Below are 24,544 nucleotides of genomic sequence, written 5' to 3'. Positions count from 1 at the left end.
AGGTAAAGTTAGAGTCATAAGCTCATCATGAAGGTTTCATTTCTCTTGTACATACGCGGGTACTGAGGAAATTAAAATTAGCAAGAAAATTCAGTTAAATGGCTGCAATTTATCCCAAGGCCTCTTCTGGTGTTTGCAGCGTCATGCCTTACGGGATAACACTCAGTATACATGACTGTAAGGTTTGACGTTAACACCACTGCATCAAAAGTCCCCCACGGCTGAAAATACTTCTCAAACATTTGTTTACATTTACTGCGTTCGTAGATTCTCTGTTGCTAATCGTTATTTCATGTGAATATGCGGTATTTGTATCGTATGTTCGGCTGGAAGTTTTCGACAAGATGAAAAGAGGAGATTATATTTTTTGATTTATTCACTTAATATTTAACGCGATATAGACTTTTAAAAAACTTTTGCGTTCGCTGTTGTGTTTAGGCCTATGTGTGAAGGACACCGGGGTGCCCGGAGTAAACCATTGCCCTTCGTCAATACGTCACAAACCTCCTGACGTAAAGCTTCAACTGGGGCCTCCGTGGCTCAGTTGTTTAGCGTGCTAGCTCAGCGTAATGACCGAGCATAATGACCAATGCGGTCGCTTTGAGTTCAAGTTCAGCTTATGCTGGCTTCCTGTCCGGCCGTACGTGGGTTTCCCCCGGGCTGTGCCCGGTTTCCTCCCACCATAATGCCGGCCGCCGTCGTATAAATGAAATATTCTTGAGTACGGCGTGAACCACCAATCAAGTCAAATCAAATAAAGCTTCAGCTGACCCAGCGAAAGCCCGATTCGAGCCTGTGACCTCCGGTTTCGAGTCTGTGACCTCCGGTTTCGAGCCTGTGACCTCCAGTTTCGAGTTTGTGACCACTGGCGCAGCCAGAGTCCGAATGTTTGCGCTGAAACTATCGTTCTATTGACAGCTGAACCACCAAGGCCTCAGGTATCGATTATGTGATGATGATTTGATGGTAAATATCTCAATGCATTTAGTAGTCATGGCGACAAATAATAGTACCCGTTATAACGGGTAATCTGTGTTTGCAAATATTGGTCGTTTTTAAATTTATAGCACCTCCTCGAAGCGTCATTTCAGCATTAACCGCCATAATGCTGACCGCCGTCAAGAGAATGACTCTGGAAAATGGCGCAAAACTCAAATCAGATAAATAAATGAAATAAACAGCATTGACCTAGATCAGACAATCGTTATACACTGTGCATTATACACATTGTGACTCTTGTGCCCTCGACGGCAGACAGCGTTATGGTGTGAGGAAACCAGGCCGAGTTCGGAGGAAACCGACGACCATCCACAGTCCGTTTCGTGCCACATTGAGGTATATGTGACTACATAACCTTGGGCTGGTCTGATTGCGGTTTTGTTGGGATTTTCCACAGGTTTTTGTCCACAAAATTGAACATGTAGACTCCTTTTAGAGTTAGAACACAAATTCGTAAAAAAAAATGCTTGGTCGTGCTGTACAGTGTAGTACGAGATGGATAAACATATATGTTAACACATATAAATATGCCAGTACAAAAAACATAGAGCGTCCCTTCATTTCATTCTATGCTGTCCCCAACTTGTCAAAAGTTTCCTTTGGCCTGTATGAGCAGTTGGTAAACGATCAAATAGATTATACAATCAATTAAGAAAGCCGCATAAAATGTTAGCGGTCTTTATCTGTTTCTACTTGTCTCTGGATGGCCGGGGGCGGGGGGTGGGGGGGGCTCCATGGTCGAGGGAGGTAGCAGGCCGCAGTACGGCGCAATGACCCAGGAGAAACAAATTGGATTGCTGTGAGTTCCAATCCACCCCATGCCGGCTTCCTCTCCGGCGGTACGTGGGAGGGTCTGTTAGCAACCTGTGGATTGTCGTGTTTTTCCTCTGGGTTTCCTTCCACCATAAGCTCATAAATATTCTTGAGCATGGCGTAAAACAAAATTCAAAGAAAGAAATATATAAATCTGTGTCACTATGTGAATGGAAGACTTCACACTAAATGCTATGTAATAATAACATGAAGTCCCTTGAACTGACAAATCCTTCTTTGTTATCTTGTAGGCTTTCACCAATTGGACATAATTCCTATGTTTACAGTGAGAAATTCAGACTCAAATGTGATCCAACAAAACCTTAATTGCTCCTTCCGGAAACACAAAACGAACTTTTCTAAGGATTATTCAGTTATGTTCTGAGTTCAAGTTTACGGGTGGAAGAAATCGGAGTGCCCGGAGTAAAACCAGACATCGCCTGTCCACAGATACCTTATAAATACCCAGACTTTTAATCCTCGCAGGATCCAGACATTGCTGGGATCGAACCCTCGACAGCATTGGTCAGCGGTAGAACACAAGCGGCGAGAATATCGTTTTAGTCATATGAGCCATGAAAATTGATTGGACTTCACTGGCGACCATTTGCCAACTATATATGACATTGTCGTTATCGCTCTCTTGTTTTAAGTCTTTTATTGCAGCGAGGGGAATTCCTCCACCATCCGTTTGACACTACATTTCATTACTTTGATTGTTATTTAACGCTATACTCTTGACGTTTTGAGTTACACTTCGATCTGCCAAAGCTAAATTACCGCAGATTTAGAAGTCATTTATTAGAACGGACTTTGTTGCTGTCATTGAGGCGTTGACCCTAAATCAGTTTACCCGAATGTCTTGATTTCGCAAATATGTAGCATCAAGATGACGTCATACATAAGCATTATAGTTTCAGTGGGAACCTCGCGATTGTACTATTGATTGCTGCAGTTTAGACTTTACAACTGCTGTAACATCGGTCGGAGAGACGTTCTACCTCTGTATGTGATCGTAGATTTCTTTAGATCAGTAGTGACTGCTTCGATGGCCTTGAGGTTAGAACGTCCTCCTCAAGGTAGGAGGAACGTCCGCTTCAGGGGCGGTAGATCCAGGGTTAGTCCTGGGTCGGGTCATGTTTTACGCTGTACTCAAGAACATTTCACTTATAAGACGACTGCAAGAATTATACGAGATTTAATATAATAAGATGGCGTGCTTAACAATTGTTCAGTCATATGGCGACGAAGGACTCCTCAGATTGCCGGTACATGTAATGTGCCTCCTTGCTGCAGGACGGATTTCCACCGCTCTTTTATCTACTGCTGCTTCACTGGAGACGACTTACCGTGAAAGCAAGTAAGCCGCCCCACCCGAGCATTGTACTGATGCGGGTCAACCAGTGGTTAATGCTGAACGCCAAGCGAAGAGCAACAACTTCCTCTTTTATTTATTTACTTGGTTGGTGTTTACGCCGTACTCAAGAATATTTCACTTATACAACGGCGCTCAGCATTATTGTGGGAGAAAACCTGGAAACCCCCGGGGGAAACACACGACCCACCGCAAATTGCCGGCAGACCTTCCCAATTATAGCCGGAGAACTTTCTCTTTTGAAGTCTTAAGTGTTACCCTTAAGTGTGACTGACCCTGGATATGCCGCCTCCGAAGCAGAAGCTCCACCAACTGAGTCATCGGGGTCGGTATCACGGGGGTCGGTATCGGTATTCAGAGGTATTTATTCATTTATTTGGTTTGAGTTCTAACGCCTCACCCATGAATTTTTGGCTGAAACGACAGCTGTCAGATTTGTGGCTGGAGAACACCGAAAACCACCGTCCATCGCCAGGTACCTGACAAATCTCCTTACTTACGGCCGCAATCAATATCGTACAGCTGGGTTTGAACCTTTCGAGAGGAACACCGACTGGTGGCGAGAATCAAAGCTTTATTGATAACATAGGAAAACAAACGGTAGCCAAGCTTGATGAGTTATCATCATTTAGGCCTACAATACCAGATGTAAAGTTCGCTTTAAAGTAATCCTCCTCAGGTGGTAGAGGATATGACCTTGAGTTTCATCGAAAATCTGTTTTACATAATACGGAATGCTGAATAAAAGAAGAACTAGCGAGAGGTGGATTCGAACCTGTGACCTCTGTTCTATAGTATTTCGGTTTACTTATTTCATTGGTGTTTTACGCCGTACTCGAGAACATTGCATACGGCAGCGGCCAGCATTATGGTGGGAGAACACCCGGCAAAGGCCAGGGGAAACTCACAACCATTCGCTGCTTTCAGAACTCCCCACGAAGTCTGGAGATGAAGGCAAAATGAGCTGGATTTGAAACTCACAGCGACCGCACTGTTGAGAGCCTCTGGGCTATGCTCTATATTATAATCGGCGACTATTCCGTGGGAATGAATAAGTTTGAGTATGTTTTCATCACATGAGTATCACGTGGATAGAGGACTTTCAAATGCTGAGGACTCATTTCTGACAGGTATGGTTTGGTAAAGCTTTTGGCTGTATAAGACGAAAGCGATCGCTGATTGTGCCCAGACTTCCCATGGAGATTCACATGCTACTGTTGCAGGTGACGGAAATCATGCGGGGGAGAACGTCTGGACGATTCCACCATGTAGATTTCCGGGGTGACACTGAGCTTCAAACAATACGTTTACCTAATGAGTGAAGGACACACAGAGCAAAGTATCAAATAAGAAGTTGTAAATATTTAATTTTAAAATCACTGGAAGTGGTTTGAACTTGAAAATTACGTACAGCCGTTTGACCATGATGATTATTCATTCGTTTTGTTATATGTACACGTTTACCTCTGTCTTGTTTGTGATGGAATATTGGACTGGTCCAGACGTCGTGTGGCTTTGAAAGATGACGGAAAGTCTGAATGTCACTTTTATTGTCATGCAAAAATCTTCCTTTAGAAGCCAAAGACGAAATTCAAGGGCAGGAATATTTGATGAGGCGTGGATTTAAAAGGTCTGACTTAAGAAAGTGCAACTCTTAGATTTTGTCAGAGCGTCTCTGAACGCAACGGTTGTAAACACGCAGAAATCTAAACTGAAGAAAAAAAATAGCAAAACTTTATTTGACGGCCATTTTGAAAGTTTTCGTCCAGGTCGGGATCTTACTCTAAAGACAACAGATTTGTGAAACACGCCGCCCAGTTCGTTGTCTGTCGGGGAAACCGTTGAGATGTATTCCGGATCGTCAAAACTGGTAATTTCTCATTGTTAGCCAAACTAACCGGTCATATTTGACGTTTTGTTTGGGCATCCGTTCACGATTATGTTTTGTTTAGAAAATATTTTGTACTAGTTTCAAAAAAACGGTAGTCCCCAAAAATGCATATCCTTGATACTCCTACTTCGTACTTGTTTATATGTATTATTTGTTCGAAAACGAGTATATACCGATTCGTGCATTTTCCATCTTAAGGATTTTCACACAATATCACTGACCAGGTAATCATTATTTGTTGCTGATTTGTTACATTGTTGTGATAAGTATCTTGTTATTTTTGGACGTGCATCGAGTCTGTTGATTGAAGAAACATTGTTGCACTTTTGTTCTGGGTGGTTTCACTTTGATCCAAGCTTTATCTACAGAACCCAGACATTTAAACTGAATGATTGCATCTGTAATTGCAAGAACCCAATTGATTCATTTCTCCTAGAGCAAAAAATAAAATAATTTTTTGATACCTCTAAGCTTTCAGTTATCCATACTTCAACCATAATAAAAAGTGGATTGTTTTATTTGCATCAAAAGTATACTGCATGAAACACTGATCAGATCAAGTGACCTATAAGAACTGAAGTTGAAAAATAAATTGTAAAAAATGAATGATTATGGCTTAACTCCACATTGGCAATATTTCATTCATATCGTGGCGATGTTTCTGTTAGACAATACAATATTATAATGCTTCCTATTATTGTTTTACAACAGGTAACTGTGATTTTTATCATTGAGGGTCGTTCAAGCTTGTGATCTGAGTGGATTAATGCATTTTCTGCTTGCACTGACTCAAAATAGTCTCCCATAGTTTTTACAGAATGAGTGGTGCTAGAATGTATTGTTATTAAAACATAATACTGTGTAATATTCAAGATTATATTCAATTAGTCAAAATAAAATCTTTTTTGTTGATTTAACAGAATATTTGTGCTATATTTAACAGAATAATAGAATATTTTCTACCATCACTCAGACGACATAATTTGTGTTAAATTGAATGGATTTCTTTTTTTCTATATATTGTTCTTATACATAAGTAACACAGATCCTCCCAGGGATGCCCTCTAAGTGTGTTTTGTAGGGAATAATTACAAGTTCCTTGGTGAACATTTCAGAATGATGTTCTTAGATGGACTGAAAAAATCTCTCAGACCAGAACCTTTAAAGGTGGAGAAAACATAAAAATGACAAAGTTTAGCTGAAAGAGTGTGAAAAGTTATTCCTATATGTGGTCTTCAGTATTTTTTTGGATTTTCAAAAAAACCTCCAAAAACATAGTAAAGATCATATGTGCAAATAAGTTTTGATGCTCTTTCATCCGATTTTGGCATAATTTTTATGTTTCTTCTCCTTGTAGGATTTGTCTGTTGGATGAAGCATCATTGAAGATTGTAAAGTTTCTTTGCAGAACTATCTTCTGATGTGAGCAACCCTAATAAAGCCCATTTATTTCAGCTACCCCTGATTTTATCACATGATATCCATTAGAAGGATGTAGGCATGGAAATATAACCCAGGAGCCTTCCACCAATGCTGTAGAGGGGAGCTCCGGTCCTCCCCAGGTCAGGTTTCCTCTCGGGCTGTACGTGGGAAGATCTGCCAGCAACCTGCAGCTGGTGATGAGTTTCCCCCCGGGCTCTGCCCCGTTTGCTCCCACCATGATGCCGGCCGCATCGTACATGTATAAGTGAAATATTTTTGAGTACGACCTAAGACATCAATCTAATAAGCAATAAGCAGTAGAAGGTTTCATTATGTGGTATTGCGTGAAGTACAGCTTACAGACTGAAGACCACAGCCCTCTTGTACAAAGCGATTGTAGCTACAATCCGTAATAGACCTACAGTTCAGTTTACAGTTGATTGTAAAAATAATTTGCCCGATTGTAGACAAAATTTGACTCTCACATAAAGGTGGCCAGGGTAAATGGACAGTGTATCAGTCAGTAACTTTTCTTGCCTTCATTTTTAAGAATTCTACATCATGATTCAGCAGCTGACAACATGTGAAAAAATGGTCATAACATCTATTAAAGACAGTTACATTGTACATTTTTGCAAACCGTCAAAGTACTTACAACCTGTCAAAGGCAAGTATTTGTGTTTAAGATTAGTTTTAGGGAGATTGTAAGTATTTACAACATGGTCGACCCAACTGTGCTTTTTGATCGTAACTTACAACTATCGTACCATACAATCCCTTCATGCAAGAGGGTGTCAGTTTTAAGCTAAAATCGAGATCTTAGTGATTTAATAATCGTATTAGGCTTACGATTCTTTTGTGCAAGTGGCCCCAGTTGACCTCCACCACATAAAATGTGGAGAGTTTGCGAGTAATTTGCCCATTGTTGGTGGTTTTGTCTAGCTCCTCGGGTTTCCGCCAGCCATGAAAACTCAGTAATGCAACAACACTGAAATCAGTGTTATGCACATGTCTTTAAACATCAATCAAATCAATCAGTTAAATTTCTCAATGTTTACTTTTGACAGCCGGATATCCCTGAGCTGTCCGTACAAGAACTGGACAGCTTATACAACCATGCGTTGACTGGTCAGTCTCAGCCAGTGAACGCTAATATGGATGTGTTCAAAAGGATAAATGCTCTGCTGGACAACTCGCTGGACCTGTCCTCTATCTCTTCCTCCAGTATGTCAGCTGACCAGTACAATCACAACAAGAGCAAGAGTAAGGACAGATTATACTCCCTCTATAACCTCTCTACCTGTTGTGGCCTGATCCCTCTTGTGGCCCGATCCCTCTGTGGCGTCGTGGCCTGATCCCTATGTGGCGTTGTGGCCTGATCCCTATGTGGCGTTGTGGCCTGATTTCTTGTGGCCAGATCCCTCTGTGGCCAGATCCCTCTGTGGCCAGATCCCTCTGTGGCCTGATCTCTCTGTGGCCTGATCTCTCTGTGGCCTGATCCCTCTGTGGCCTGATCTCTCTGTGGCCTGATCTTTGCTGTACATGTAATTAGTTATAATTGTTTGCATTGACTACTTTCAGTTTGTTACATTTAGTGCAAAAATGAATTTAATTTCTTTAAAGCAAAATGGTTTGGTTTACCTTTATAGAATTTTACTGATTTTGTGGATTTGATCTAAGGAACAAAAGATCCTTCCCAAATAGCAAATTCTAAATATTGTTTCATCACGATAAAGTTAATGATTTGAAAGGATTTGCATGCCAGAATGAGTTCCCACAATTTGTCTAATCGTCCCACTGGCATTATGACTGAGATTTGCTGGGAGTATCCATAAGTGCTAAAGACGGCTCTTGTAGTGCTAGTCAGTTAAATGAAGTTAGTGGGAGACTGCATGCCTTGATCACACGCCTTGAAACTGCATGCCTTGATCACATGCCTTGAGGCTGCATGCCTTGATCACACGCCTTGAGACTGCATGATCACACGCCTTGAGACTGCATGATCACACGCCTTGAGACTGCATGATCACACGCCTTGAGACTGCATGCCTTGATCACGCGCCTTGAGACTGCATGCCTTGATCACATGCTTTGAGACTGCATGCCTTGATCACACGCCTTGAGACTGCATGCCTTGATCACACGCCTTGAGACTGCATGCCTTGATCACACGCCTTGAGACTGCATGCCTTGATCACGCGCCTTGAGACTGCATGCCTTGATCACGCGCCTTGAGACTGCATGCCTTGATCACTATTATGATTCACACATCTTCTTCACCAGGACCATGTGTGTGTGTGAAAAAGACATTGAAGGCTCTGATCCCAAACTTTTAATGGAGAATTTATAATCGGGTGAAAAAAAAATTCATGCAAAGCAAAACAAAATGCACTGATCGTCTCTATGTCTGTGAATGAAGGCAATTTTTATAAAAAACCAAACTTTACATTGTTATTCATAATATTTGTGTTTATATTAATGAAAACTTTTAGTACAAACAGTTTGGTTCTCCACACGTTTTCCAGATTTAAAATGGTTATATATCTGACCCTGGATGCTCCACAGGTAAAAAACTGACGCCCATAGGAAAAGTGCAGGTTCACCCCATACACTCCTGCACTCCTCCTTCCTCTGTTCCATATGTTCATAAAACACAAGTTTCTTCTTGTACAGGATTTTCCACCTTTGATGGTAGGTATCCGTGACCCGGGGGCCTCAGCAGTGTGTTTGCTGTCAGTGAAGCCCATTTCATGCTGGCTTTCTGACAGCAGGTGGGACCGTCTGTCACCAACCTGTGGCTGGTTGTGGGTTTGCCTAGGGGCTCTGTCGGATTTCCTTCCACCATACTACTGACCACCATTGCATAAGTGAAATATTCTTCAGTACGACGTAAAACGCAAATCAAATTTATTTCACAATTAAAGCAAAAATAGTGATGTTTACTTCATTAGTTTCTCAAGGCACAGGATGAAATGGCAATGATTCAAAAGTAGTTGACCTTAGAAGAAATTTTACAAGCAGATTAGTCCCAGATGATCATTGTTTACATTTCATTTGATAGATGGATACTTCCAAATGCTAAAAGCAGTGTATAGTTGGACAGATAGCTACTGTTAACGGTGATAACCTGTGAAAAGAGGAGTAGGCCTACTCTGTGTATTATAAAAACATGCATTTGTCTCCTATAAAACTGACAGCTGTTGCAGAAGTGAAATGTTATGGAACATGACATTAAATAAGCATTAAAATGCCTGCATTCTCCACATCCACTCTTGTACCTTTCAGCGGAATCTAACACACAAATGAGCCAGGTCTCTTATCCCTCTATTTACAACTGTGGTGAGTTATCTCCCTTAGTCCATCTTACAAGTTTGTTTAATAGTTCCTACCGATTTAGGACCTAATTTTAACACAGAATTAAATAGGGATTTAAAGTAGTTTTCCTGTTGAGTTTAAGAAGGGAAGTTGTATTTTTGTCTAACAGTGTTTGTGCTGCACAGGTACATGAGTAATTCATTCAGTTCTGCATTGTCTATATCTGTATAATTTGCTCGGACTTCCAGAGTAAGATGTGAACATCTCGTTTATATGATTGTTTTGATGTGATCACAAGGACAGATGAGGTATGGGTTCTATTCCAGCCTTGGACACAGTCTAAGACCATAATACTGATGGCCACTGTGGGTGTGAAATATTCTTGAATGTTGACTTAAACAACAAAATTTGTTACAAAGTTTCATTGAGATGCCTTTAATGTATATTCTACAGCCTCAATATCATGAAACCATGACTTAGCTAAGTAAAATATTTTCCATTTTTTCTTCTTTCCATCAGGCATGTCTCAAACAGGGCGGTTACCAGCCTCTGTGACACCACAGAGACAAGGGAGAGCCATTAAAGGTGACCAGACGCCCACAAACCTCAAGTAAGTGCGACTTGTAAATCTGACACCTACCAACCTAAAGGAAGTGTCGTGTAGGTCTGACACCCACAAAGATCGAGTGTGATGTGTAGGTCGAGATGACCGCCAACCTCAATATGTCACCACTCGCATGTCCCCACTCATCTGGATTTTAGACTTGTCCTCTTGTTATTTATGTCATCATTAACTGATTGGCGGATGAGAATCTGACACTCCAGTTTTATTCCTGTGGGTACATATATGTAAATTTGATGCCCAGCAGCATGAAATACTGTTAAACCTGCCTAAATGTATAAACCTCAAATAAACTGGAGGGCCTGTAAAATGGACATCAGCAGCCTGTATCTGGTAATCTGTGATGATTGCCCAAATATTCTCCTTGCAGTTGTGATTTTGTTTTTCATCACTCAACCCTGACTTGTTTATATTGTTCATCAGTGATGTTAGTTGAATATTTTCTCTGCATATTGTTTTACATTCAAATATTGTAGCTAAAGTCTTGCCTATGAACAATATCAAGCTGGAGACCTTAGCCAGATGGAACACAATGCCATGAATAGTATTGTTGCCACAAATAATGTAATGTAGTTACTATTCTAATCTTCTCTCTTGCTGATACATCCCAATGCATGCATTAAAAGCACTCAAGTTGTATTGGCCCAACTTATCAGATTCAAAAGGTGACCCCAGTTCTGGTTGGTTTGATTCAAGTTATAAACAGCCAAGGGCTCTGCCCAGTTTTTTCCCCTTCAGGGTGATAGGTGCCATGGTATATTAAGTGAAACATTCTTGATTAAGGTGTAAAACACCAGTCAAATACTCGATGCACTGTGTCCAGGTGTGTGTTTCAGTTACTCCAGTGACTACGGCTCCCTCTCCCCCTCCCCTCCCACCTCCCTCCACGAGTGCATAATGTCCCCAGTGGAGAAGGCTCTGGTGTCAGCCATCAATGGTGGTAACCGTAACTTGAGGAGTCCCTCGCCCTGTGATTCAGAGACCAGCGTTGTCAACAGTGTGGACGGGTCTACAGGATCAGACAATGCACTTGTCGACCTGCTGGTAAGATTGTGGAAAGATTTGAAATATTCAGTACAGTTAAAATTTTCAAAAGAGGGTTTGTGTTAATTTTCAAGGATACATTTTAAAGAGGTATTTACAAGCTGCCTAATACAGCCTGTGTTTATTAGGCCTGGGTTTTGCCCTTTTGCGGGGTTTACTTCAAAACTAATATCGTACAACCTTTTCCTTTTTACTCATTTGTAAGCATAGTTTTATGGCATATACAGTATTGACTGTTTTCAGAGTGCCCTGAACCTGGGTAGTCAAGCAGCCAGTAACTGTTTGCCTCAGATGAACACGAATTGGGGTTACCACCAGCAGTTTGCCCCCCTTCCTCCTCAGAACTACAACAACCTGGTGCTGCCTGGCCAAGAGGTTGTACTGGACCAGCGTTGGAACCCATTCTTGAACACAAGTACTGACCCATACGCCATCGAGAAGGCAGCCCGTCTCCATAGAAATGCTGCAGGTTAGGGGTGGGGTGGGGGTTGTTGGGTTAAAGTGTGGGATGAGGGGTTGGAACCCCTTCCTGAACACAAGTATAGGGAATCATAAGCCATCGAGAAGGTAGCCCGTCTCCATAGAAATGCTGCAGGTAAGGTGTGGGGTAGGGGTTGTCAGGGTTCAAGTGTGGGATGAGGGTGTGGTGTACAGCTAGGGGTGGGGTGGGGGCAGGAGGTGATCCTGGTTCAGGGTGCAACCCCTTCCTGAACACAAGTATAGGGAATCCTAAGTCATAGAGAAGGCAGCCTGTCTTGATAGAAATGCTGCAGGTTAGGGGTGGGGTGGGGGTTGTTGGGGTTTAAGTGTGGGATGAGGGTGTGGTGTACAGCTAGGGGTGGGGTGGGGGCAAGAGGCGATCCTGGTTCAGGGTGCAACCCCTTCCTGAACACAAGTATAGACTTCTTCAAGTTCCTGAACACAAATCATAAGCCATCGAGAGGGTGGCCAAAAAAAGATTGGCAGGAATTAGCAGGATTTGAACCACAGGCGGCTAGATAGTGTCCATTGTGGCTTGTGTGAATACCTGTGAAAAGAAAATAATCATTGCTCTCAGATGGAGGCGCTGGGCTACATGTATGGCTGCAGCGGGCATCAGTTCCACTCTGCACAGTCTGCATAAATTGTATGCTAAATATTAACAAAAAAAAAAAAAAAAAAAGCTGGAAAGGAATTTCTGAACCCTGGGATGCCAAGCAATTACAATGGGCCTAGCACAGAAGATTAGCAAAGTTTAGGAGACAATACCTTATGCAGATAGCAGAGATCAAAGACAAACATGGTTGCAAAGTTGGTGCCAGAGAACCAAGAGGCAATACATTGTTGCACAGTTGATGTCCATTCCCACGGTAAACTGCGGTGACAAGTTTCACGAAGTCTTACATAGTGCTGCATGTTGAAATTAAGAGAAAAATCAAATAATTTCTGAAAAGTCTTTGGCAATTACCCGAAAACCACACCTCGAACCAGAAAATTATTTGAAATTCACAATCTAGAGGTCAATGTATCCTCTAATTTTTGATACCACTGTGCAGTTTTAGATTTGATCTATATTTGTCTTATTTCATTGATCAGTTTTGACCCAATTTGTATACCAAACTCAATGATTTTTTTAATCTTTTGTAGGGCGATCCATTTATAAACGGTAAACGAAGATTTATCTAGATGTTTAGCAGCCGTTTTAGAGAAGATTTTTTTAGCTTAACCATAAAGTTAAAAGTGGCAGCCAAATGAGGTGACCCGTCAAAGGGCACAAAACGTTCGTTATTAAAACTTCAAAGGCTTTTCTACCAGATTTCGAGATATTGCTATTTTACGGACTAGCTATGAGAAAAAATAATAATCCAGACGATTTCAAGGGGTTTCGCGCTAGGATAGCGTGGACCTTTAATAACCATTGTATAAGTGAAAAGCCTTATAGCACAAGTTCCAAATAAGATAAGCATATTCCTTATGATTATCTAAGTTGGTAAATATACCCTCCCATTTCTCACTTCTGTTTTCCAACCTGCGGATAGTTGTGGTTTCCCCCCCAACCATAATGCTGGCTGCCATCGAATAAGTGAAATATCCTTGAGTACGGCATAATACAGTTATCAAATAACTTCTATTTTCAGCGCTATGTGATGCCAAGTGTACATGGAGTGGACAGCTTCCGCCAAAAGCACATAAAAACCCTACCTATTCATGTAAAGTGTTTTTGGGTGGTGTGCCCTGGGACATTCAAGAAAGTAAGTCTGGCAGGTATTTTGTTCGATTCCCGTAAATAAACTGATCATTTTGACTGATTGTCAGTGCTGTTATATTTAAATCTAGAGAGGGGTTCACCAGAATGTCACACGCTTCTCGGTATACGGTCCGGTGAGCAAACCTGCCTTTAAAAACCGTACGATAATTTAAGATTGCAATTACTTGTGAATACATTCAGGAGTAAGAACAAAGGTAGAGTGGATGTGAAAATTTGGCTGAGCCTAATAGATTCTAGTCATTGATTTTGTATCTTCAGAGTTCAGGAAAATATGAATTGCGTGTTAAGGTGAATGATCTGTAAGTTGTGTAGATAAAGTAGTCCGGTAATTACTTAAACATATTAGGTACTGTACATGTAGGGTAATAAAGGAAATTCTTAATAGAATACAACCCCGTCCCCTGCTATGCTACTGTTATGCTGGCTGCCCTCCTATAAATGAAATATTCCTGAGTACGGCGTATAACACTAATCAGATTGAGTACAAGGCTTAATTTTTTTTGTTCTTTTGTAAGAGTTTCCAGAAGAGCGGGTCACGGTATTTGAAGAACTGTTCAATGTGAAGTGCTAGGACTTTTCAATTTCGTTTGGAAATTATGATATATTTCAAGAAACTGTACTGTAATGTACTGTTGTTGACAGCTGGGTTGAAGGCAGCTTTCAGTAAGTTCGGCAGTATGAAGATCGAATGGCCAGGCAAAGATGGTAAGTCAACCTTACTGTAGGATTTGAGCAACCACCCGCTAATCTGCTCTGCTCACCTATAGTTTATAGATTCACCGCCGCGTTAACGTTTTTGCTGGTGGACTAAGCATCCCCGAGGGTGTTAAATAGCATGCTACATGTGATAACGCAGCCTGTTGAGTAATTCCACAACAGGGACGTCTAACAAATTGCAATTAACATCACTCCATATTTTTCCTATTGCTGCTTAAGCCATGATGCTAGAAGGCGTGTAATTTGCTATTTATGCATTTACATGTACAGTTGAAATAAAACCCAAACTGAGGTAAACTGACAACATGCCGTATTTCACCGGTGTTTCTCTCTACGTTTTACGTCTATCACACTGTCGTCACAGCTCTGGTTTTACTCTTTCTGATGTACGTCTATCACGCTGTTGTCGATACCCTGGTGTTTCTTTCTACGTTGTACGTCTATCACACTGTCGTCGCTGCTGAGGTGTTTCGCTCTACATTATACGTCTTTAATTATATTACAAAGAGTCAGAAGTGTAATTGCTGGAAGCTCACTAGCCCTGAACCAATGGGTGCGGGATAACAATCAGCTGGTTCAGTCGTTAAGTCCAGAAGTTTGTCAGATACCGGATAACGCCCATTGCTGTCCGAAACCAGGTTGCTCCACAAACTTTTCTTAATATTATGCCCTGCAAGGGAAGAATTTAAGTATGGCCCTGAGCACCATTCATATATAAGATGTTTTTATTGTACACAAAAGCACTCTACACTTGTATCCTTGTATCTACGTACTTACTGCAGTTTGACGGTGAGAAATTGATTAGAATAACCCGATTTCCATATATATATATATATATATATATATATATAATCTATCTCATTAAAAGCCTTCATCATCCTGCACAGACGACTTCATTAATCATGGTGTGATAATCTGTGTATTTGTTCAGGATATGTGTACCTCCTGTTTGACTGTGAGAAATCCGTCCGAACTCTGCTCCAATCCTGTACACACGACTTCAGTAATGGCGGAGGATACTATTACAAGATTTCAAGCCGGAGAATGAGATCCAAAGAGGTAAGCCACGGCTCTCTTACCTCACCTCGGATCTGTGCAGGACGTAACTTTTTGTGGGGTTGTCTTCAGCCTCTCCAGTTTCACGGATGCTTCACGCAAAGTACAAAGACATGAATAAAAACTCTTTGTGTAGCCCTTCGTAATATTGTCGATGAAGCATTGGGAGCAACGTACTGATTAACAACCTCGTCTTTTGGTTGTTAGGAGCAATGTAAAACGGAGCACGAACTCGTACGCGTCAACGCAGAGCGAATGAAAAGTGCCATTTTTAACACATCGGACGAGGACTCATTGCTGGGATAGATTTACGGGGCACTAGTATCATAAATATAAACGCAGTTATCAGCGCACGGGCCGTAGAAATGCTGTACTGGATGCTTCAAACAATTGTATGAGCTAATCCAAACGTAGTCGCATGTCCGTGGAAACGCGGCTTTACACGTGAAATTTAAATTTGTTCGCCTGGGTGTTAAAAGTAATAGGGAATTGTACAATACTAGTATAGATTAATCTTAGTGAAGCGTTTCTGTTTACGCTATTGTTGAATAGATCTCTTAAGAGCTTAGACACCCAATGAAATTTCCAACAGGTATTCAGCGGTGTCCTAAACGGTGTCCTGTAAAATAAAAAAACGAGACCTTGTGCTATGTCCGTATGTAACTGGGACGATTCCTCAGACATGTCTGACTTTAGTCAAAATTTGAAACATCGTCACAATGCTTAGTTGTTGGTTTTCGAAGTTGAAATTTTCACACTTAACTTTGATGAGGTGGTCTAAATTTTAATTTACAGAACTTGAAATTAAGCCTTGAAGTCATATTTCAAATTTTGACAGAGTTCAAAACTGGCTTTGTGGAATTGCTCCATGAGCTCCTAATTAGAGTACCTTCCCCACTCCTAATGGCAAACCGAGCCCAAGGTAAAACTGTATAGGTTTCCAGTTTTGTATGCATAGCTTATGTACTATATAGCCAATATAGCGCTCACTGCTGTATATCATAACTGGGAATGTTTTCGTCCATAACTTACAGTACCTGGTTACTCAGAATCCCTACTCTCAATTACCAAATGTGTACGATCTTGTACACATGTTTGTAGCTTGTAGTGTATACAAGATGTGTATCACAGGTACACAATTTGGTGCACATTAAAAGTGTATGTGCACAAAAATGGTGTATAGAAGGTACATATTATTGTTCAGTGCAATAATTTGTTAGAATTAATGGCGTATGTGGTACACATTTGTGTAATTTTGTACACAATTACTTCTAGAGAGTGCACCCAAAAAAACTTATTGCATGGCTTAAATGAAAAATGCTAGAGTATTGCGGTAAACCAGTTTGTCTTGACGTTTTGAGTTGTACTTCGATCTCATGCTGGCTTCCCTTCGACCGTAGGTGGGAACGTCTGTCGGCAACCTGCGGAGGGTTTTCTCCGGCCTCTGTCCGGTTTCCCCCACCATATTGCTGGCCGCCGTGGTATAAGTGAAATATTGAGTGCGGCGTAATACACCAAATCACAATCACACAAACGTGTCTATAAATGTCTGACCGTTTGATTGGCCCCATGAGACCCAAGTGGGGATCCATTTCATGCGAAATCCCAGTTCTGAATGAGTTTCCTTCAAAATTATAGCCCTGATACAACTGGACACAAAACACTACAATCCATCAGGCAACATGTCGGTGCCATTCTGAAGTATTATTTCGTCTCAGATCCACATGAGTTTCACGCCGCGAAGCATCGTAATACCTCGCAGAATTTTGCCTATAAAATTCGGTTAGACGTTGCATGTATACCCCTGCCTTCATTTTACTGGTTCCATTTCTCCCTGTCTTACAGGTACAGGTAATCCCGTGGGTCCTGGGAGATGCTAACTACGTTCGTCAACCCTCTCAAAGACTGGATTCCAAGAAGACTGTATTTGTGGGCGCGCTGCACGGAATGATGACCGCAGAAAGCCTGGGTAATATCATGAACGACCTGTTCGGCAACGTGCTGTATGCTGGCATCGACACTGACAAGCACAAGTATCCAATTGGTGAGTTGGGAGGGCCAGAGACACTGTTTTTTAGAATATTAAAACGGACAGTATTTGAAAATGAAAACTTGCATGACAGCTTTTGCCCTAGATGGGCTTGGGGTAATATTTTGGTTAAAAAAAAAAAAAAAGTACGGCGGTCGCCGCCTCCTCCCCGAATGAATGCAATCGTAGAAAGAATAGGTCTATACATGAGACGTGATGAACAAACGTGTGACGTGATCAGACATGTGTGGCGGGGTGGTTAGGCGCCTAAAACCGGACTTACATGCTGACTGATCCAAACTTGACTGTGCACTAGGCCAGTTCTGGTTGTCATCAAATTTTAAACTAAGCATGTAAATGTGTATGTATTTTTTCTGACGGTGACTCTTTCATACAGATTCTGGTTGTAGCGTTTGCAACCTGGGTCCATTTTCACACAGGGTAGGTAATCCAATTTTTCGTAACTTTTCTCCTAAATGACTTAGGGGGTGAGAAAAAGGTGAGAAACACGAATTACGAACTTTTGTGAAAGTGGCCACTGCCATCAAACCACAAATCCTGAATCTATTAGAATTAGAGTAGAATTAGTGTTCAAATCCGGCTACCTCGTTCTTGGTGTCTTCCTTCCTCCTGGGGTGCTATTAGAGGTGTACTGTCGAAAATAGCAAAAACCTCGCAAGGTAGAGCCTGACTAGTCAGTCGGCCGAAAATGGCCAGACTGCCCGAAGAATTGCTATCGTTTTAACTCATGATTCCGATATCCAGTATTTAGTTCATTAAACACAGCTGAAATAATCATAGATTGTAATGGAGTATTGGTGTTTCCACTGCCTATATCTCGTTATCAAAATGTTCTATCGAATAACCAGACGATTTCCATGATAACTATTTTAATAAGGTATTTTATTGAGGCTTTCTTTCGGGCTCCGTCTGGTTTCCTGCCACCGTAATGCTTGTCGCCTTCGAATACGTGAAATGGTCTTCAATGGTACACAACACCAATCAAATAAGTAAATATTCAGGCGTAAACGATCCTTTATCACATGACCAATGTGTTATGTTGAGTATTTGAGAGTTTTTCGCAGAACTAAACCATAAATCGAATATTGAATGTATCAGTATTGATTTAACTCCATGGTTGAAATTTCTACAAAAACTCCGCCATCTTCCTTTTTTCAGGGTCCGGTCGAGTGACATTTAGTTCTCAGAAGAGTTACATGAGAGCCGTAGAGGCAGCATTTGTTGAAGTCAAGACTGCCAAATTCACTAAAAAGGTAGGATGTCTTTAAAAAAAGAAGCCAATCGTTGCTGCTACTACCCTCAAAAATTTTTTTTTGAAGAAAAGTCCAAACGCACCTGCCTGTTTTCTGACGCTGATGTCTCTAACATTTCCACCTTAAGTAAAATAGTTTCTTTATTCCAGAGCGCCCATTCAATGGATGTTTTTCATGCCTTTGCTTGCCAGCCGTACATGTTAGCTGTTGGCTGTAAATGTTGGTCTTGCAAGGCAATTACATCGCCGTTTTTCATTGAAAACTCAATTTCTATATTTATATAGTTTCTATATATTCTTAGTTCGTTTGTGTTGAACGTTTATTGGAGGAAAATGGTCACGATGTTCATTTTTTACTAAGCTGTTGCGTCTAGCCTACATTAACAGTAATGGTGATGGAGGTCTTCCCTATGGGTTGTCATGGGCGTTACGCCAAAGACTGTGTGGTAAAACGGACGCCTTGAACGACATTTATGGTTGACGTTTGATACACAAATCTCTGGCACTACGAGTAAATCATACACCTTGAAGCGCATGCGTCGCTCTCTACCTTTTGCTTTACATCACTGTCAACAATAGACAATCTTGAATTTTGAAACCTGTGATACGCACGTAGGTTTGTTTAGGCAAGCCTTATCACTTGTTTCCTCCCGCAAAATTCGCGTTCATCAATAAAATTGTTTCATATTTTGGTTGTGCACACTGTAAATAAAGAGAATATGCATGTGTGTAAATTATTATTAGACAAAATAGAGACGAATAGTTACGGCCTCATCGCCGTGACCCCAGTTACCTCGCCGTGACCCCAGTTACCTCGCCGTTCAAGATTTCTGTACAAAATTTGTGATTGGTGGCAGTAATGTAAAGCGAAAGGTAGAGAACGACGCATGCGCATAGTTGCACAAATTTCCCACCTGGATGCAGTTTAACCGCCGTTATTAAAGGATACATCAAAAGACCCTGAAGCAAGGTCATGAACTAAAGGCAACGCAAGTTACGCCAAAAAATTATTTTGAGACATTTCTTTTACCTCAATAAACCCTGTTTTCCATGAAAGGTCGGCGATTTTTTGGAGATGACGTTATTGATAAACTTACTGGAAACATTAGACAACCTTAACGCTCACCCTCCCATCCCTCGTAAACAACCAGTTGGACTCTCCACCCAGTTGTTTGACACCCATCACCGTTGACAGGTTACATGCATAAAAATCCAAATATATCCATTAAAGGGCAAGACAACACCTGTGTAAAACATTTCAATCGAATGCAGGGTGCTGAAGCTTTCAAAGATTGTTATTTATTATGCTTATTTTAATGATTTCACCGAATAACTTGTAAAACAAAATGACAATACTGCACAAATGAGTGGTGTGAGTAGAGGGAGCCATTTTTATCCAATCTAACACGTTGCAGTCAGATTGTGCGGCCTAAGCTGGGACGTAGTCTTTACTCATTCACTCCATGAAGTGACATATAACACAACATTACTGGATAAGACATCGTTTTGAGATCATTTACAAACGATTTAGTTACAAGTATCCGAAGGGCCATTTCACACATTGTGAACTGTGAGATGGGTCTATCATTTACGGACCGCCACAGATGTAAAATCGGTTGAATCACAAAGTCGTGAAATATTCAACGATGGTATCACAAATTATGCCAGACAGTAGCACACCGTCTCGGCCCAAACCGCATTCATCTCTCCAAATATATTTTTGTCGTTCATTTTAGCGCTTCAGCAGTTTATAAATAACAAATATCAGTCAGTGCAAAATTCATTAGGGATGCCGAAGGTTTATAGGAGTAAAGATGGCAGGTCACCCCACAACGCTTAGAATTAATGAAAAATCTTGATGAATTTTATTTATCTGAATTTATTACAACTGAAAAATTGTTGCTCCTTCGTCTTTCCAAGCTATTGTTCTTGCTCAAATTACTTTTCTTCTGACAGCTGAGTACAAAACTTCACCCATTTTTCAGCCATATTGGAGCAATGTGGAAATCTGAAAAAAAATCTCCATTGCATTGAAAGTTGATATGCATGTACTAGACTACTCGGGGTATCAGAATTGAAAATTTTGTACAAATCGGTCGAGAAATGTGGATGCTCGCTATTCGTGGTTTTAGTCACGTGGATGAATTTTGAAAAAACAAGATAGCAGTTAGATGTAGTTTGGCCTGCTGAATACAACCATGTTTTTGTTTTTTTTCCTACACTGTATAGTTTTTCTTTAATTACCAATTATAGCTCATTTCAGGGTCATTTTTTTTCAAATGTCACGTGATCGGACACCGTAATAGTTATGAAGCTGGAAATTTGTCAGTAGATAGATCAACCACAGATCTTCATTTTTGACACTATGACAGCAGAGCTACGACTGACAGTTTTGCCATTAAAATGCGTTTAAAAATTTATTGCAATTATACGAGCTGACTATGAATAAAAGTATTTCCGAAACCGTTGAGTAGAAAAACAAGCTTGGCATTTTTTATAGCCAACATATAAAGCAGCTTTTGACGTTTTGTGCTGTTTGAGAAGTTAGACCTACATGATAAGCAGCTATTTTTAATTTTATTGGTAAGCTAAATCATCTTTTTACGTAAATCGGCTAATGATCTTGGGATGAAATCTGACTTGAAAGTTTGGGTTTTATTGTACAAAAGCCTTGCTTGGTATTTAAGTTTTGCTATAACTGACAAATAAAATTAGCTTAAAAGTAGGTCAGGTCTAAAAACTGCTCAAAATGATTAAATAAACATACACTGTCTAGCACTGCTTGACGCCCGGATTACAGATCTCTAAGAATTATTTTTTGTACTTAGTACAGTTTTTAGGTTACAACCAAAAAGTCATTAAAAGTAAAGCTGCTAAAACAGCAATGCCGTGGTTAAAGCCGGAATTGCCGGCCTATGCGGTGTCACGTCGGGTTACCTTAATGATGTCCATGTATAAATACATAACCAGTTTAATCAGAAAGCCTACATTCTTTGTAGTCATTAGTGCATTGTAAGTACTGCATATCGTATGTATGTAGATGTGGGGTGAATCGACCTTAGGGCAGTGTTTCAAGGTGTGCATGTGCCCTCTTTTTCTAACACAGTTCAACGACTTCCAGCATACATAGAGTACATATATAGCGCTTTGCACTCAGTGATTTTCAGCTTTACACCTGTAACAGTTTTCCGTGACGTGACAGATAAATGTGGTTTCACTTTTTCGGACTTTAAGTGGCAATTCGCGACTACGCGTCAGAGAAAAGTAAGACCAGATTAGTGATCAGAACATTAAACTATGCCAAGCAGCGTACTTAAAATATTTAAATTTAGAAAATTTTAATCACAACAAATTCGGTAAGCTGGGATCGAACTCTGACACGACTGACTGGCGTGAGCGATACAATCCCGGCGCGATCTTCCTAATGTCAATTTGTTGACGTCAATCATCTTCGTCGTTAAACTGCTCGAGACACATCTTCGTCATACCACACTGCCCAGTTACGGTTAGTGTTTATCCTTCGGTAATTCCGCTTCGGGACCGGTAGATCCAGGATCAATCCTTGATCGAGTCACACCTATGACTTTAAAAGAGGAAGTTGTAACTTCCTCGCTTGGCGTTCAGCATGAAGGGGATAGTGCAACGACTGGTTGACCCGTATCAGTATAATGGCTCGGGCGGGGCGGCTTGCTTGCCTTCGGTAACTCGTCTCAGTGAGGCAGCACTAAATAAAATAGCGGTGGAAATCCGTCCTGCAACAAGGAGGCACATTACACGTACATGCACCCTAATGATTCCTTCGTCGTCATATGACTCAAAAATTGTTGAGAACGACGTTAAACCCCAAGCACTCACTCACTCACTCCTTCGGTAATTAGGTCAAGTCAGGGAAAATTTGGCAAGCATCTCCCTTGCTATTCACTCTAATATATATATATATATATATATATATATATATATATATATATATATATATATATATATAGGAAGGCATACGTTATTGGTCAAAAAGCAATGCATCACCAGATACACGGCTTTAAATCTTTCAATGCGACCTTACACCGTGCATCACAGAGACAGTTGGCAGGTCGTTCGCATTCCCGTGAATAGATCGGCGAGCTTGATGATGCTGCGCTATGCCCAATGGGAAATGCCGATCCCTTCTCAGACGTAAGATGCCTATTTGTAAGAAATAACGCAAAAAGCATGGCCCTTGTAACAGCATGTTTATACTACCACGTCTCAATCTACGACTTGCCACGCAGACTGATTGCTCTAGTGATAGCTCGGCCTTTGTCAGAAAGCGAACAACTATAACAGGGCACATGTATGTAGATATGTCAATCACCATGGCCTGCTTAGCGTGTAGTAAAGACAAGATTTGCGCAAAGCAAAGCTTAGTTTTAGAAAGACCAGCACAACATGGGGATGCACTGGGTGACCCAATCGCAACTGCAGTGCAAACCAGATAATTAAGAGAACATACATGATACATATTCTTCGAAGAAACAAAATGTCATTGCAGTCTAATCGACTGGATATGGTAGACGACTTATATCCGCTTATGCCTTGGGTCATCCAGCGTAGAAAACAGTGGAGAACCCACGGTAAACTGCTGTTGTATTCCCTCTGAATTCTGTTATGCAAAATCAAGTGGTATGTGTGTAAATATATTTAAATTGCCATGGTTCAGCTTGAGCAAGGACAGGGATGATGTAAATAGCGCACTGCTCAACAGTCCGGTACGTTCGCCATCAAGTGCTGCTGTTTACGTAAGGTGAAAGTAGTCATCTCCGATCAGGGGACGTAATGCACGCGCCTCGCTTTCGACGAAAGCGAGGCGCGTGCATTTTTGTTGTTTTTTTTTTTGTTGTAAAAAAAAAAAAATGCCGCTCCAAGTATATTAAAGATGTAATCTCAACAGAGGCAGTAGGTACAGAATGCAGTTCAAGCAGTGGAAGAAATATTTTTCCAGTATGTCCAGTTTCCGAAAAAACTGTATTTATCACTTGGGCCTTCATCGCCTAAGTCCACAACTTTTATAGGCTACTGCTTAGACAATTATACAAAACATATCTTTGACGTTAGAGAGCTAAGATAAACGTGACGTCATCTTGCGCTCACTCGTGCTAAAGCTGTGTCAGGACGAAGTTTCATTAAACTTTGACTGGGTTGAAAAAAATCTAAGAAAATATTTAATGCCCGTTTAAGAGACCTTCAGTGGTAGTCTTTCAGTGGACATAAACGTTAGTTAGGTGCTTTCTTCACTTTAAGGCTGATCTCATAAGCGCACGTGATCATTTAAAGCTGTCGATGCATCGCTTGGAGTTTTACAGAGTTGTTGTTGTTGCAGATTCAAATCGATCCCTACCTGGAGGATTCTCTCTGCAGCATGTGCAAACTTCAACAAGCGCCATTCTTCTGCCGTGACCTGGCTTGTTTCAAGTACTTCTGCCGGTCCTGTTGGCACTGTCAGCATGCCGTGGGTCTGTCTCGACAGCACAGTCCTCTCATGAGGAATACCAAGAAGTGTGCTAACCCCGCCGGTGCCAGCCTTGGCATTCTCTAACCCACACGATGCTAACATGGGCAGGTAAGCACACGGTCTCCTTCACACTCCTTTACAAAACTAATGATAAATTTAAGTGATAGTACCTGTGTTTTGCTAAAATAGAAACATAAATTTATGCTATAGAAAACATACCTGTTACATAAACAAGATATTATATATTGGGATAAT

The 24,544-nt window shown here is 41.0% G+C and overlaps 1 protein-coding gene across 1 annotated transcript; it reads left to right on the top strand.

Annotated features, from left to right (window-relative positions):
- The first annotated feature begins 2,860 nt into the window (after positions 1-2,860).
- LOC135462982 (cytoplasmic polyadenylation element-binding protein 1-like) lies at positions 2,861-24,373 on the top strand. Its single transcript, XM_064740306.1, has 12 exons — positions 2,861-2,929; positions 7,568-7,763; positions 9,174-9,191; positions 10,335-10,425; positions 11,274-11,481; positions 11,725-11,950; positions 13,599-13,712; positions 14,372-14,434; positions 15,378-15,505; positions 17,348-17,546; positions 18,711-18,805; positions 24,158-24,373. The coding sequence occupies exons 1-12, from the start codon at positions 2,861-2,863 to the stop codon at positions 24,371-24,373; spliced, it is 1,623 nt and encodes a 540-aa protein (XP_064596376.1).
- The last annotated feature ends 171 nt before the right edge of the window (positions 24,374-24,544 follow it).

This window comes from Liolophura sinensis, chromosome 2 (genome assembly GCF_032854445.1).
Source record: "Liolophura sinensis isolate JHLJ2023 chromosome 2, CUHK_Ljap_v2, whole genome shotgun sequence".
NCBI classification, from domain to species: domain Eukaryota; kingdom Metazoa; phylum Mollusca; class Polyplacophora; order Chitonida; family Chitonidae; genus Liolophura; species Liolophura sinensis.
This window is presented reverse-complemented; position numbering and strand designations above follow the sequence as displayed.

What these genes read in the sequence shown, in the direction of transcription:
- LOC135462982 (XM_064740306.1), top strand. Translation starts at nt 2,861, where the DNA reads ATGGCCTTGAGGTTAGAACGTCCTCCTCAAGGTAGGAGGAACGTCCGC. An exon ending in CAGACGCCCACAAACCTCAA is followed by an intron (nt 10,426 to 11,273) that starts GTAAGTGCGACT and finishes TGTGTGTTTCAG; the next exon opens with TTACTCCAGTGACTACGGCT. An exon ending in TCTCCATAGAAATGCTGCAG is followed by an intron (nt 11,951 to 13,598) that starts GTTAGGGGTGGG and finishes TTCTATTTTCAG; the next exon opens with CGCTATGTGATGCCAAGTGT.